Source organism: Thunnus albacares, chromosome 1, assembly GCF_914725855.1.
Source record: "Thunnus albacares chromosome 1, fThuAlb1.1, whole genome shotgun sequence".
NCBI classification, from domain to species: Eukaryota; Metazoa; Chordata; class Actinopteri; order Scombriformes; family Scombridae; genus Thunnus; species Thunnus albacares.
The window spans coordinates 17,925,583-17,939,438 of record NC_058106.1 but is presented as its reverse complement, the minus strand read 5'-3'; the positions used below and the strand labels follow the sequence as shown (position 1 = coordinate 17,939,438).

The 13,856-nt window shown below is 37.9% G+C and overlaps 1 protein-coding gene across 1 annotated transcript in view; it reads right to left on the bottom strand.

Moving 5' to 3' along the window:
- LOC122979583 (CUB and sushi domain-containing protein 1-like) overlaps window positions 1-13,856 on the bottom strand; it is a 205,120-nt gene that overhangs the window by 133,268 nt on the left and 57,996 nt on the right. The window contains exons 10-15 of the mRNA XM_044347148.1: window positions 13,501-13,641; window positions 10,579-10,700; window positions 10,321-10,393; window positions 8,670-8,808; window positions 7,352-7,539; window positions 6,953-7,141 (exon numbers count right to left, since the gene is read on the bottom strand). Of these exons, the coding sequence (XP_044203083.1) occupies window positions 6,953-7,141; window positions 7,352-7,539; window positions 8,670-8,808; window positions 10,321-10,393; window positions 10,579-10,700; window positions 13,501-13,641 (852 nt within the window). The remainder of the gene's footprint in view (window positions 1-6,952; window positions 7,142-7,351; window positions 7,540-8,669; window positions 8,809-10,320; window positions 10,394-10,578; window positions 10,701-13,500; window positions 13,642-13,856) is intronic.

The following is a 13,856-nucleotide window of genomic DNA, read 5'->3' as shown; positions in this document are numbered from 1 at the left end:
AATGGTGTGTCCCTTTCAGTTATCAAAAATGTCAAATTTGTGGCGGAGGAACATAGTTTTTTAAAATATTTGTATCCACAACACAAAATATATAACATGCACTGTTGAGTTTTTGTTGATTTAAAAAAAAATGGATTCTGTTAGAAAGCGAGGCAGAACATTTACAGGAGTAGAAAAAAATGCAGCTTCTTGATACACCTAGAGAGTGAAGGAAACAAAGGGGCGAAGGCCAGAGATGAACTTTATCCAGAGACAAAAAGAGGAGAGAGAATGTGACAAGGAAAGAGAGAATAGTTTGTCAAAAAAGAATGAGAGATTGGTATGTGTGTTACGAGACACCTAGCCTCCACACAGAGCCAAACCACTGATATGGAACAGGACAAACCCATTTGAGATTGAGCAGAATGGAAAATACTATAGTAAGGTAATTGAGAGTAAAAGAGGGCTTGTGGTGAATAAGAGACTGTTGAAGTAAGATAATATATTGACTCTTTGTTTCTCTCTCACTGTGCATCCATTCCCTTCAATTCTATTCATCTCAATTCAGTTAAAATTAATTCAATTAAAGTGCTTCAAGGTGCTTGACTGGCATGTGTTTTTTGTGTGTTTTTTTCTTTACTTATGAAACAAACACATCCTTGACTATACCTAAATCAAAGAGAATGGTTTCTTCAACATATTAATGTCCCTCGTGTCTGATTGTTGAATGTTTATATGTATTTTGGTGCATGAAGGTCTCATTTAGCTCTTAGATTAAACACTAATGATTCCTTTGATGACAGGTTTGTAAAATGTCTATTTATTATGTTGACTTTATGAAGACAGATGTTGAAGCCTCTCTTATTTTTTCACACTGCAGCTACTCCAGTGTGTGTGTTGAGATCTGCTACGCCTCTCCCTCCCTATCTCTCTGTCTATCAGTGTACTTCCTTCCATCTCATCCCATATCATATTTCAACAGAGCTGGAGTTGAGTTGAGTAGCTGCGATGAGAGCTGCTTTGCCTCTCTCTCTCTCTCTGACTAGCTGTCTGTTATGTGTGTTGTGGTAACCAGCACCATTTTTTTCCACACTCCCATGAGGATTCAACCTAAAACTAGGACACTGTCTGACTAAATGACCCTTGTTGAGGGAGGCACGTGTGCATTTACTTTGTGCGCTTATTATGTGTGAGAGAGTGCATACTTCACTGTGTATGAATGATCTGTGTGTGAGAGGAAAGAGACAGACTGTTATTAATGCATGTGTGTGTGAAAGTGTGAGCTGTATAACAATGCGAGAAAAAGAAAAGAATAAGACAGACAGACAGGCAGACTGTTCGAGATTCTGACATAAATTTGAGAGGCAAATCAAAGTGTGGTAGACCTTCAGTGTTGAGGCAGAAGACTGAGACCGAATGCTGACAGAGAAGCAGATACAGAAAGATATAGCTTCAGAGATAAGAGGTAAATAAAGAAAGATAGTATTCCAGACCTCAGCTGCATTCCTCCTGCCTCCTTGTTTCCTATATCTTTAATTATCTCTCTTTTAAAGGATGCTATGGCATTTTTTACTAAAAGGTATACTGTGACTTCAGTCACATCTAACAAGTTGTTGTCTTGGCACCAACTGTGAGCTTTAAAATGTCACAGCGCTCCTTCTGTATTCTCCCTGACAAACATAAGAGAGCAGCCAGTGTTCGGTATTATCTGTTTGGCAATTTAGCTGACCTGCAGGAATAAGATGAGCCATTTGGGTCCAACAGACACAGTGGCAGGACTGAAAGGGAATGGTCTTTCAACGCCTTCAGGGGGACTACATATCTTATTGTTTTTTTTTTCTTTTAAATACAATATTGTCAAAATAATGAATTTTGGTGGCTGCATAATGCAGTGTCTACAGTGGTACAAAAATGGGTGACATTTCCCATTGAAATGTTAACTGTGCCTCTGTGACTATACTGTAAATATGATTATTATGTTTAATGTGTATGTGTGTGTATGAACTGCTTTGAGTACGGCTGTGGGATGATCTTTCTCCTCTGATTTGATGTGAGATGTCCCGTCCCTTTCTGAGTGGGCTTTGCAAGTTTCCCCTGTGTTTGCGCTGGTTTTTGCTCTGGCAGATTGAGATGCAAAATCATTGTAACTGAAGTAGAGCTGCAACTATTAGTCGATTAGTTATTAACTATTAAATTAATCGCCAGCTATTTTGAGAATTGATGAAATGTTTTTAGTCATTTTCAGACAAAGTTTACTTTCTTAAACTTACTTCCACCCAGTGACATAAATCATAAAGGGCAGCAAGCTGAAAGCTGTAGACTGTTTACTGCACATTAAACTGTGTTTTCATACTGAACAATTCCGAGTATAAAACATTTTTTTATGTCGTTTACAACACTCACACTCTGTATACAGCAGGACAGCTCGGACAGGTAAATATGCAAAGTTTAAAGTGTATTTAGCATTATCTTCAGCACCACAGATAGCCAACATTAAGAAGCTCTTAACAGCATGCACATGCACTCATTCTTAGGTACTGCTTTGGGAAACTCAGAGAAATTTCAGAGCATTCATAGAAAAACACTCTAAGCTTCTAAGATTGTTTGCTATTGGGAAATGGGGCCTGGATAAAGACAATAATTAACAGATTAATCATAGTCATTCATGCTAAAATATACTTGATATATAATTTAGTCCATGAGCATACTATCACATATTACATTTACAGTCTAGGCTTACACACTGTATTTTAGACAGCTGTCTGGTGAGATGGCATGCTTGGCTGAAAATTGAAAATGTCACAGTGGCCGTTTGAAACTGCTTATGTTACATGACTGATATTGTGAGAAAGATTCCCTCAGTATGAGCTCGCTCCCAAGTTGAGACATCCTGACTTTCCCTTTCAAATTGGAATCTTTTCAATCAGTAGATTGAATCAGACCCTGCGTGAAAAGGCCTGTGAGTGGACAGTGAGCATCTGTTTCAGTGGTGCCTGTTGACCCGCATAATTTCACTGAACCAGGATGTTCAATTTGGGCCATTGTGGAAGTGTGTAGTCTGGAGTGGGGACTGATTGTACAATTAACACTATGACTGCCAGTTACACCTAGTGAAGTGGAAAACAGCATTTTTTTTATATCCTACCATGGGTCAAAGACTCAGCAATTCCCTCTGCTACCTTTTTTGACTTTCAAGCTTAACGTTCTTCTAACCATTACACCTTCACGCAAAGCTGTTTCTTGCTATGCATCGACGTTTTTTTTTTCCTCCTTGAATATAAATTGACACTTTTGGTAACCAAGCGTCCTCATATGTTGATCTAAAACAAATACATTATTTGAGTTCACAAGCAGAGCTGTAGTTGAGTCTCTATGAACATAAACGCCGTTTACCCACCTCTCTAAGTCTGAAACAGCATTTACGCAAACTTTCTATCACTTTAAAGCTGTTAGTGCACTCAGACTGGCTTCCTACTGCAGTTTCTGTTGTAGCTTCTAGGAACGCTTGTTTTGTTTTCTGTTTGAACATTGTATTCATGTATGAGACACGGTGACAGCTGTTACTGTTAACACAGAGCGACCAACAAACCACCACCCACCTGTGCTACACAGGTGTTAAAACAAACGACCCCCCGCGCTGAAGCTAGCAGGCAGAGTGGAACTGTTTTCATGAGACAGATGAACAAATCAGAATTCAGATGATCATATATGATATTAGCTGACATGTGTGGCATCAAATAATAATCTATCAGACAAAATACAACAAAGTAAGTAGCTCACAAAAACTCTTCAGTGGAGCTTAAGTTTTTTAAATTGACATTAGTGTAGTTTGACCATCCAGTTTATCCAGTGTTGCTGCTTCACATTACAGTAATGTTAAACAAGCTTGATAGTGTGGATAGCTTGACTGCTGATGTATTCCCACTGTGTTTCATTTAAACCACAATTACTGTAATTAACACCATACAAGTTAAAGTTCAGATTCATGTGCTCTCAGATTTATAAAAGGAAAGCTTTTTACATTTTCAGAGTGAGTGAATGAGATAGGAAAGAGGAGACAGAAGTGAGGAAGAATCACAGGATGTAATGGTGTTTGAAAAAAGCAAAAACAAAGAGAAAGTAAAGAACTTATTCAAGAAGGAAGAAAGTGCCACTGATTCAAGATTTAAACAGAAAAGTTTAAGGAGGAAAGAGAAGCACATGTGAAGCAGCCCAGGCGTCAGGTAATGGAACTGGTAACGTCTAACAGATACACCTGTATCTAGATAAATTACTGTTCTGTAAATATTTTTAAAGGCATAATCTGTTATCCAAATGTAAACTAAAGGACATCCCAACAAACAACACTCAAAGCACAGTATCAAAACCTGCTATAAAATACCTGAATACATGTACCAACACTACAAAACAACTATTCATATGATGTTTTCTAAAGCTGTTAAAAGGTTGTTGACTTCAGTTACTGTTGTAAACACAGCACTAAAACTGTTAAGAAACACAACATGCTGATTAATCTATAAGTCAAACTGTTGTCTTAATTTGGCTTTAAGTTTGAGCAAATTAATTCCCCATAAGTTTTGTTTTGTCATTTTTGTTATTTTGTTATATTACAAACATAGATCTATATTATTGACCATATAGACGGTGTGGCTGACGTAAGGTAGGGTTTACCCAAGCTTTTATTTACCACAGCAGCCCTGCTTACAAGCAAAACAATTTCAAAGTCATATTCAGATTCCCACATATTTACATCCTGACATTGAGACTGATGGTCTGACAGTCTGACAGTGAGATCACTAGATTGATGACAACGTTTAGACAGATATTTTATGCACTGTCACTATGGCTTCCAAAAGGACTTATCCTTTGATGATGATGATAATAATTGAAAGCCTTCTGTTTTAATCTTCATAGTGATAATTGTAATTTGTTATTTGTTTGAATTTCATTTGAACCTTAAACTTTACGCCAGTTTCATCAGGCCCTATGAATAGGGCTGTGAAATATGACCAAAATCTCATATCCTGATATAGGTCATTTCATATCCCGATAGTGGTACGTAACACAATGGAGCACATTTTCTGTGAATTCAGTAAATAAATTGTTTCTGGTCCGTGCCCCCTGGTCGTCTGTCCATCTTTTATGCAGATTACTTTAATACATTACTTTTCTTGGCTTTTCTTCTTAGAGCACTTACAGTAACTTAACAAGTGTAGTTGTCATCAACTCAAGTACTTCACTTGGTTCACTGTCTCTCCTCTGCTGTGCTGTGTGTGCAGCACACACGGAGGGCTCAGCCCCACCCTCACTGAACCACAGAGAGCAGTGGAGAGTAGAGTGACCATAAATGACAGCAAAACGCAGTACAGACTCTCACACTGAGCTGAAATGAAACCAGTGTATGAACAAGACATAGTCTCTACTGCGTTTTGCTGTCTTTATGGTCGCTCTACTCTCCTCTGCTCTCTGTGGTTCAGCGAGGGCAGGGCTGACCCCCCCGTGTGTGTGCTGCACTCACAGTGGAGCAGAGATGAAACAGTGAACCAGGTGAAGTATTCGAGTTGACAACAACTATACTCATTAAGTTACTGTAAGTGCAATAAAAGCTTTGTGAGTAAAAAGCCAAGAATCTGCGCAAAAGATGGACAGACTCCAAATGACGAAAAATATTGCTGTAAAGAGTACAGCACAGCCCTAACTATAAATATACTTAACTATATAACAACAAGCAACAAGATTTTGCATAGGGCCCCCGGAAAGCTATAAAAAGCCCTGCCTTCACGCTATCCCTATGTGTCTGTTTTCACATTCATCTGAAGAGTCACTCGCATTTAGGCCTATCCCAAATCAGTCAGTGGGGAGAGGAAGTGGATCGTACAACTCTCAGGCAGCAAGTGTGCATTGATGCAGATGTATGGTACTCCACTGTTCCTGAACTTATTTCACACAGAACAAATACACAGCTGGTGGCTATAAGAGGTGCTGTGCTGACAAATGCTACCAGGGGAGACAACGCTGCTGCAGTGCATCTCAGTTGCCTTAGTGTTCCTCCCAGTCCCTGTAAGCCTGCCTGACTACATATAAAGTGCCTTTTTAACTGTATCTGCCTTGTGTCTTATTTTTGTATTTGGGTCCTGGTTCTGCCTGTTAGTGTCACAGTAAAGTCAGAACTCAAAGTGAAAACTATCTGTCATTTTAACATCTAAATCACCATCAGTAATTCAGCTGTAACATGTCAAAAGCCAACTCATTCATATTTAAATAGTTTCAAATGCTATTTAAAAAAATACATTCATTTGTTAACACATTTATTTTCAATGGCTTCTTAACAGTTTGGTTTGGACTTTCCACTGCATCTCAAAAAAGAGCTAAATGATTGTAGTTATATTGTTCTCCAACAGATGATGCATTTATCTTATCCTGCAGTGCTGGATTAATTTGAAATAATATCACACACTCATATATACAATATAAATAAAAGCAATGGATACAAATCACAGAGGCTCCAAATTAACATACAACAATAAGCTGTGTCTACTATTTCTAAGCTGCAGTTGGAAAAATTAAAAACATCACCTCCAAAGCTTACATAATCAATCAGACTCCTTGTTTTTTGTCTAAGATTGAATTCAGATGAAGATTACTTCATTGCTTAATTTACCATAAGATAGCATATGGTTTGGTATAGCTTGTGACAGCTGTGTTTTCATTTTTTTCTGGTTTAAACAACTCTGAGTGAAAAAAGGGTTTTGTCTTCAAAAGTAAACTAACAAGGTGGCCACACTGACCTGCTTTGCCAGCCTTTATAATTGATGACCAGATTTTCTCTATTTGACCTGCATTGCAGCATGTGAATGAGTTCCTAACTATATCACATAATTCTTGCTGTTAAATCTTTCTGTAATAAAGTACAAAAGATTCAGCTCACTACAAGCCTTCATCCAGAGGGCTAAAATAAAAGAAAGATTCTCACCATCACAACTGGGAAGAGCGTGACTCCACTGATGATTCTGCTCGCAAACAATTGGCTCCTGATCACTCAGCGTGTATCCTGGGTCACATGTAAATGATACACGGGAGCCAATAGAAAAACTGCTGCCATGGCGACGCCCATTGACTGGGATACCAGGATCGAGACAAGAGTCTGACTCCATTTTCACACCTGGGAATCAAATCACACAAGCACAAATACCACCGAGTCAAGAGGGTGAGTATATGTGTGTGTGTGGGAGTGTGTAATTGCACCTTTTTAAGCTGGTTTTTACTCCGGAAACTTTGAGCAAAACATTATTGTTATGTATGAGTGCCTGAAAGCAATTTAGAGCAGTGAGTGTCTATAAAATATTATTATCAGTCGGTGAATCAGCCTTACTTTCATATCTGATGCTGAAGCCTGCTGCAGAGCGACTGTTGTCAGTAGTGAACAACAGGAACAGGAAGTTGGACGTGGAAATCAGGAAATGAGGTGCTTGGGTGCCGTGGTATTCACCAATCAGGGGAGAGGAAGCTGAGGGGCCATCTCTGATTTCCAATGTGTCATAGTTGACCTCAGTCTGAAACCTAGACAGACACACAGGCTCAAGACTCATGCATAATAACACTCATACAGTATGCCTGGAATATAATCTGTGTGCAGGCTTCCTCAAACACTGGCTAATGGAATGGGAGTAACAGCAAACATTTCTTTACAATCATAAGTGAATTATATTGAAATAATAAACAGGATGTTTACGCTGGGAGAGGACTTGGCAGCAATTTTCATTTTGTTTTGTCAATGCCAATGTAGGCATTGGCCAACATAGAGCAATAACAGACAGATAACCTGTCTAGCAATACTGGCTGAGTAAATACCTGAGTGATTGACTCACATTCTACCTGCTTATTCAAATTACTGAACACTTACATAACCACATAACTACCCCGTGTAACTAACAAGCTGAAGAAATGACTGACTTGTTATCGCTGTTTCACTCACTTTCCTTTCTGCTTGTCTTCCATCTATCTGAGTAATTGACTTGTTGACTGACTCAGCAATTACCTACAGCAGTTGCTGCAGGGTTCAAAGAACCAGAGTTGGTTCTTGGGATCACGAGAGCTTCAGGTTGTCAGTGTAGCCATTAAACAAAAACTGATTTAGGAAAAGGACATCACTTGAATGCAATTAACTACCTGCTGGGATAGAAAACCACAAGTCGGGAACCACTGACACACTGTGCAATCACAGATTACCTAAATATCTATCCATCTAACCGAACGATTAGCTAGCCTCTGCACATTTGCATGCAATGCAAATGCTGAATGCTACACAAATGAAATGCCTCATAGGCGATGAAGATAACTTGGCCTTTACGTCACTTCCAAAAAAGATTAATTTCAGCTATATCAATTTCAGGCTACGCTGCATCTGCTCGTGGCTTGTTTCCAGAAAAAATGTGTAAAAAGCCAACATTAATCATTTACTGCAGCAGATACTCAACATCTACATTTATATCTGACTAGCTTAAAGCTCTTCTGAAAGCTAACCAACTTAAAGGCTGACTAACTAAATGATGTACCAGTTGACTAACTTAGAAGTGGGAAACATTACATACTTCACATCTATATTATTCAATTCAAAACAATCAAACTAATTCTCTGAGCAAACCTTAAGAAAACCTGACAAAACATCTCCCTATGACCAAATAACATACCTGTCAAAGTGTATCTTCACAGCATGGTCTGGTTGTGCTTCAATCACCCACTGGCAGTTCAGAGAGTCTTTATAGAAAGAGGGCCAACCAGGAGACAGCAGAACACCAGTGGGAGCAGTGAGATGGCCTCCACATGGAGCTACCGGGAAATAAAGACACACATACACACACACACACACACACACAACCACAGAGGGAGAAATTAATCTCTTTTTCTTGTCACTGTGATATGGCATGAGCACAACATTCATATTTCATCGAGTTAGCAAATTCATCATCTGCTCAATTTATTTTAGCTCTCTAATCCTTTCAGAATTTCTAGATTTCATACATAAACATTTACCTACAGAAATTATGCTGTGCCAATTTTGTGCTACAGTAAACAATTTTGAGTAGCTCATGTTTGAGAAAGGCTAAAATAATTATAGCATGATCATTTATAGGGGAAATCAAGAATATTTATGTGTCAAATGATGCCAAAATGGCTTCTCATTTCCCTGCAATTGCAGAGGGCTGCAGGCAGCAAAGCTGGCACATCTTGACACTAATTTATAGGAAACACTTAGAGCTCCAAATTCTCAATTATGGCATATTAAAATACAGGAATTAGCTTTAGTTTAGTTTGCATTACATATCAATAAAGCAATATAAAAATATTATTAAAGATACTTTTGAACTTTATATTAGCTTTAGTTTTTCACCATTTCCATTTTTGAGTGTGTGTAACACTTGCATTAATTGAACATGTCAGCCTTGAAAACTTGGAGATCATGACCTGTACATTATCTGTTGCTCTTTCTATAATACATAATTTGCAATGACTTATCTTTCACACTCTTACTACTTCTTCTCCTCTCAAGTAGCTGATACTTTCACCATTTTGATTGCTCTCATAACTACAGTCTTTAAGCAAGCTGAATCTTGCTTAAAAGCAGGAAAATCGCCTTTCTTTCTCGCACTTTCCTTTACCCACTCTGTGCTTACTGAAGCAGTGGTACTCATGGATAGGACTCACAAGAGAAAGTAGAAATAAAACATAATTATCCTTCCCTGTCCAGTGGGAGGGTTAATATTTCTCCATACTCCATATTTAATAAGGTGAGAACCCTATTCAATTTGATTGTCTCCTCCATCCCATTTATTAACAACAGGCAACATTTGATAATTTAATTTAGACAGTACAATCAAGATGGAAAGGATATAAAAAAAAGACGAACAAATACACACAGGCCAGTGGTTGTGATTCGCCTTCAAAGTGTTGAAATAACGGCACATTCACTGTCCTTTTATTATTGCCTCCACATATTAGCTTATCTGAATACTACGGATACATCTCTGTATATTAGCGTCTGCATAGTGTATAATGAATGTGTCTTCCTGAATGAGTTTCAGCAGAAGTTGTGCCAATCTCATTTAAGATTATTGTTGAGAGAGAAAGATGCATGCAAACAGGCTGAATGTGGGGAGGCTGGAGGCTAAAGCAATTAGGAGAGGAAATTTATACAATGTCTAAGGTGCATGAGCACACTTAAGCTGCGCAGCAAGAGCCAAATAGTTGAATGTTTTGTCACCTTATAGTCTGGCAAGTGGAACATTTGGAAGGATAATCCATTGCTCATGCATATAATAAACAGTCTGTATGTGTTTTTACCTTCACAGCGAGGCACAGCTGCAGACCAAACAACGTTCCCATCCTGGATGATGCAAGTGACCTGATCTGATCCCTGGAAATATAATATTAATATACCTTATAATATCAAGGTTTATTACAATATAAGGTGTTACAATATATGCTTCTATACACAAATATCACTATGAATACTAATATGATATGGAACCTAAAACAAGTCTTTTACGTGGATAAAATGCTGAAATAGCAGTTTCAAATACTTGAATTTCTGATCATTACCTGTGTCCTAATGAATCCTTGATCACAGCGAAAAGCCACAGAGCTGCCCAGCTGAAACTGGTCTCCATATCTTTGACCGTTGACAGGAACTCCTGGGTCATGACATTCATTTTGACCAAATGCTACAGAGAGACAACAATGGGAGATATAGTATTATTCAAGCTTGATCATATGGCTAGCTTAGACACACCCAAATAGCAAAGAGAAAGCTAAATGAGAGAGACAACACATCGTACCTACAGTCTATAGTACAAATATTTGGCTCAATAAAGAGTGGGTCTGAATACATGCATGCATTCCCATTTGATCAATGTGCCCTGGTATCTCAATATATTTCAGTACCTATAAACTAGTTTTACCAAAGAAAAAAAAAAAAAAGGTTTGAAAATCATTGCTGTATCACTGTCAGTGAATGTGACATCTCCACTGATATGGAAATATGGGAATGGAATTATCTTCACGTGGATTCAACCCTGTCATGTTTAGCTTATATTATCCCCATTCCAGAGATTAACCTGATCCCACCCAGAGCACACACCCAGTGATTGGACATGTCTCAGGTTGATTAGCTACTGATGGAAAGGAAATGAGAACAGAGAAGGAAAGAGAAAGAGAAAAAAGGAGACTAAGAGAGGAAATGGCAGGTACATGTACACAAAGACAACGCATACACACATGTATTACACGTACCAGCAGATGTATATAAACAGATTTGCATACTTGTGCATGTGTTCAATTAAACGTGTATAAGCATGGCAGATAATCAAGGGCCAAAGGCATACATAAACAAAAAAAAAAAACATTCATACATTTACACGCCTGATATGATGAGAAGTGGTGGAAAAGATTGGAAGGGGGTACAAAGAGGAGATGTATACTGTACATATATATGAAAAACCACACAAAATGACAAAACACAAAATATTCATATATTATGTGTGTAAACTCAGGGAGGAGGAGGGGGATTACAAAATGCCAGGAGAAAGAAACACCCCAAAAAACATAACATCTAAATCTGGTTGAAATACCTGACAGTGTGCTTGGAATGTTTGTGTGTTTCAGACAAAGAAAGTGTGAGTCCAGGTTGTGTGTGAATGGAAAATCTAAGTAAGAGAGAGGAAGCCTGAGTCAGAGTGAAGGACCGACATCATGATGGATTTGAGGGAGAAGAAAATATAGGGAAAAAAAGAAGAATATATAGAACACTAGGGTGGGAACTATGAAAAGAGATATAAAAAGATGACACTTTGACACCAATAATGTTCAAGCTTTTGTGTTAAATGGCTCTCTATCTTCAAGCAAGTGCATTGTACAAGCTGTAGATTTGTACTGTCGTGACTGGTGTGACTTTATAAGGAGGTGCAATGCCTACGCTTTTTTCTTGTATCTTGGTTACTCGCCATGGTGAAACAAAGAGGGAGGAGAGGATCGGTGATGTCATTGACTATCAGCAATCAGCACACTGCAATTCTGGTGTCATCTTGCAATAAAAATTGATCATCTGCTCAGACAGGTGACAAGTATGTGGCTATAGCAGCCTCTAAGCAAATGATGAAGATGATCTATTGCAGCAGAATAATAAGAGTTCATATAACTGTGTTGGTCAAATAAGTGTGTGGAAGGTGTAAAAGGATTTGTTAGATGTTAAAAAATCCACAATTGTTGTAGTTAAATTTAATTTCTAAAATTATGGAAACATTCAAATTATGCAATTCTTCTCCGTTTGGCAGTAGTGAAAATTTTGACCTAATCAAACAAAGCATTCATGACCACAACTGTCAATACGTTAGAGTCAATCTTATAACGTGACACCTACATAGCCTATAGGATTGTTTTCATTCAACTTTAAAGTAACAAATTAATAACATTGACTATTTTCTTTGGCTCCTAAACCACTGCTCTTAGCACATAACTGCACAGTCTGGTGTGTCAAAGTTCATATTTGAGTTTCTAACATTATTCATATGATATTCATATATGCATTAAAATGTTAATAGACCAAATAACTGAAACAGCACAAAGATGCCTGATTTTTCTTTTTTAAATCCCCATGAAGAATTTATGTGAGCAGTCATTCTAAATACACACAAAAAGTGTCGTCATCAAAAAATATATGAATGTAGTTAAACGTTTGTCTTACTTGGATAAGAGCTTTTTTGGTGAAGAAAAGGTGAGGCCATCTCCTCTTATTCAAAACATAATCGATGTTGCAGCGGTACTGGATTTTGACTGTATGATCATACACCAGTGCAAACTGTGTTATCTAGCAAGAATTCCTTTTTCTCCCATTCTGAGGAGCTGACCTCAAAAATCTGCTCCTCGTGTTTACTGCTGTGATTTTTAGATTGGTGAACAATTTTCTGCTATCATTTCTCCATTGTAGCTGCTCTAGAAATATCTCAATGTGATGTCATGCTGACATTTGACTAGATAACTGCAGGAATAAGGAAAATACACCAATAAACACACACACACAAAACCCCACAAATGAATGCCACATCACAAATTACTGTTTTTCTTTGAGAATGTTTCACTTTAGAATGTTTTTTTTACTTTGAAGTCAGTGCATGTGATTCTACACCAACAGGTCTATTCAAAGGTTTTAGAGCAAACTAAATACTTGAAAACCTACAGTAAAGTAAAATACAAGATTACAAGGTAATTCTTGTTGAACACTCTGCCAGTGTTGGACTACAGCAACAACATAGACTCATAATAGTCAGACAGTATGAATGTAAAATGCACTGAACACAATAGGACAAACCTGTAATATCTTCTGTTTACACTACCTTACATTATGACAGTCGTGATGGAAATGTATCTTTTCTGACTTTATAAGACAGTCAATGAGTCAGTCAGTGAATCAGTAAGTGGGTCAGTCAGTCAGTCACACAGACAGAAAGATAGATAGATAGCACATACTGGTATAGCTGATATTGAAGCCTTTCCCAGTATTCGAGTGATCAGACTGAAACTCCAGTCTCATGATGTGTCCATTTGAAGCGATCTGTGATGGGACGTCTTTTCCAGAGAATGTTCCAAATGTTGTTGGCTCAGACAGACCTAAAGTAGAACAGAGTTTAAAAAACTCTTTAGGACACATTTTAATGGTGCTTATTTAATTCCAGCTGTAAACATTACGCCAAGGACACACTTGGAAAGTGAATGACTCCTGTAAAGGAAAAAGCATCATACTCAAGAGATATACTAAATGTTATTGAGGCTGATAAAAAAATCTGAACTTTTGCAGGCAAACACAAACAATGCATATTTTCCAC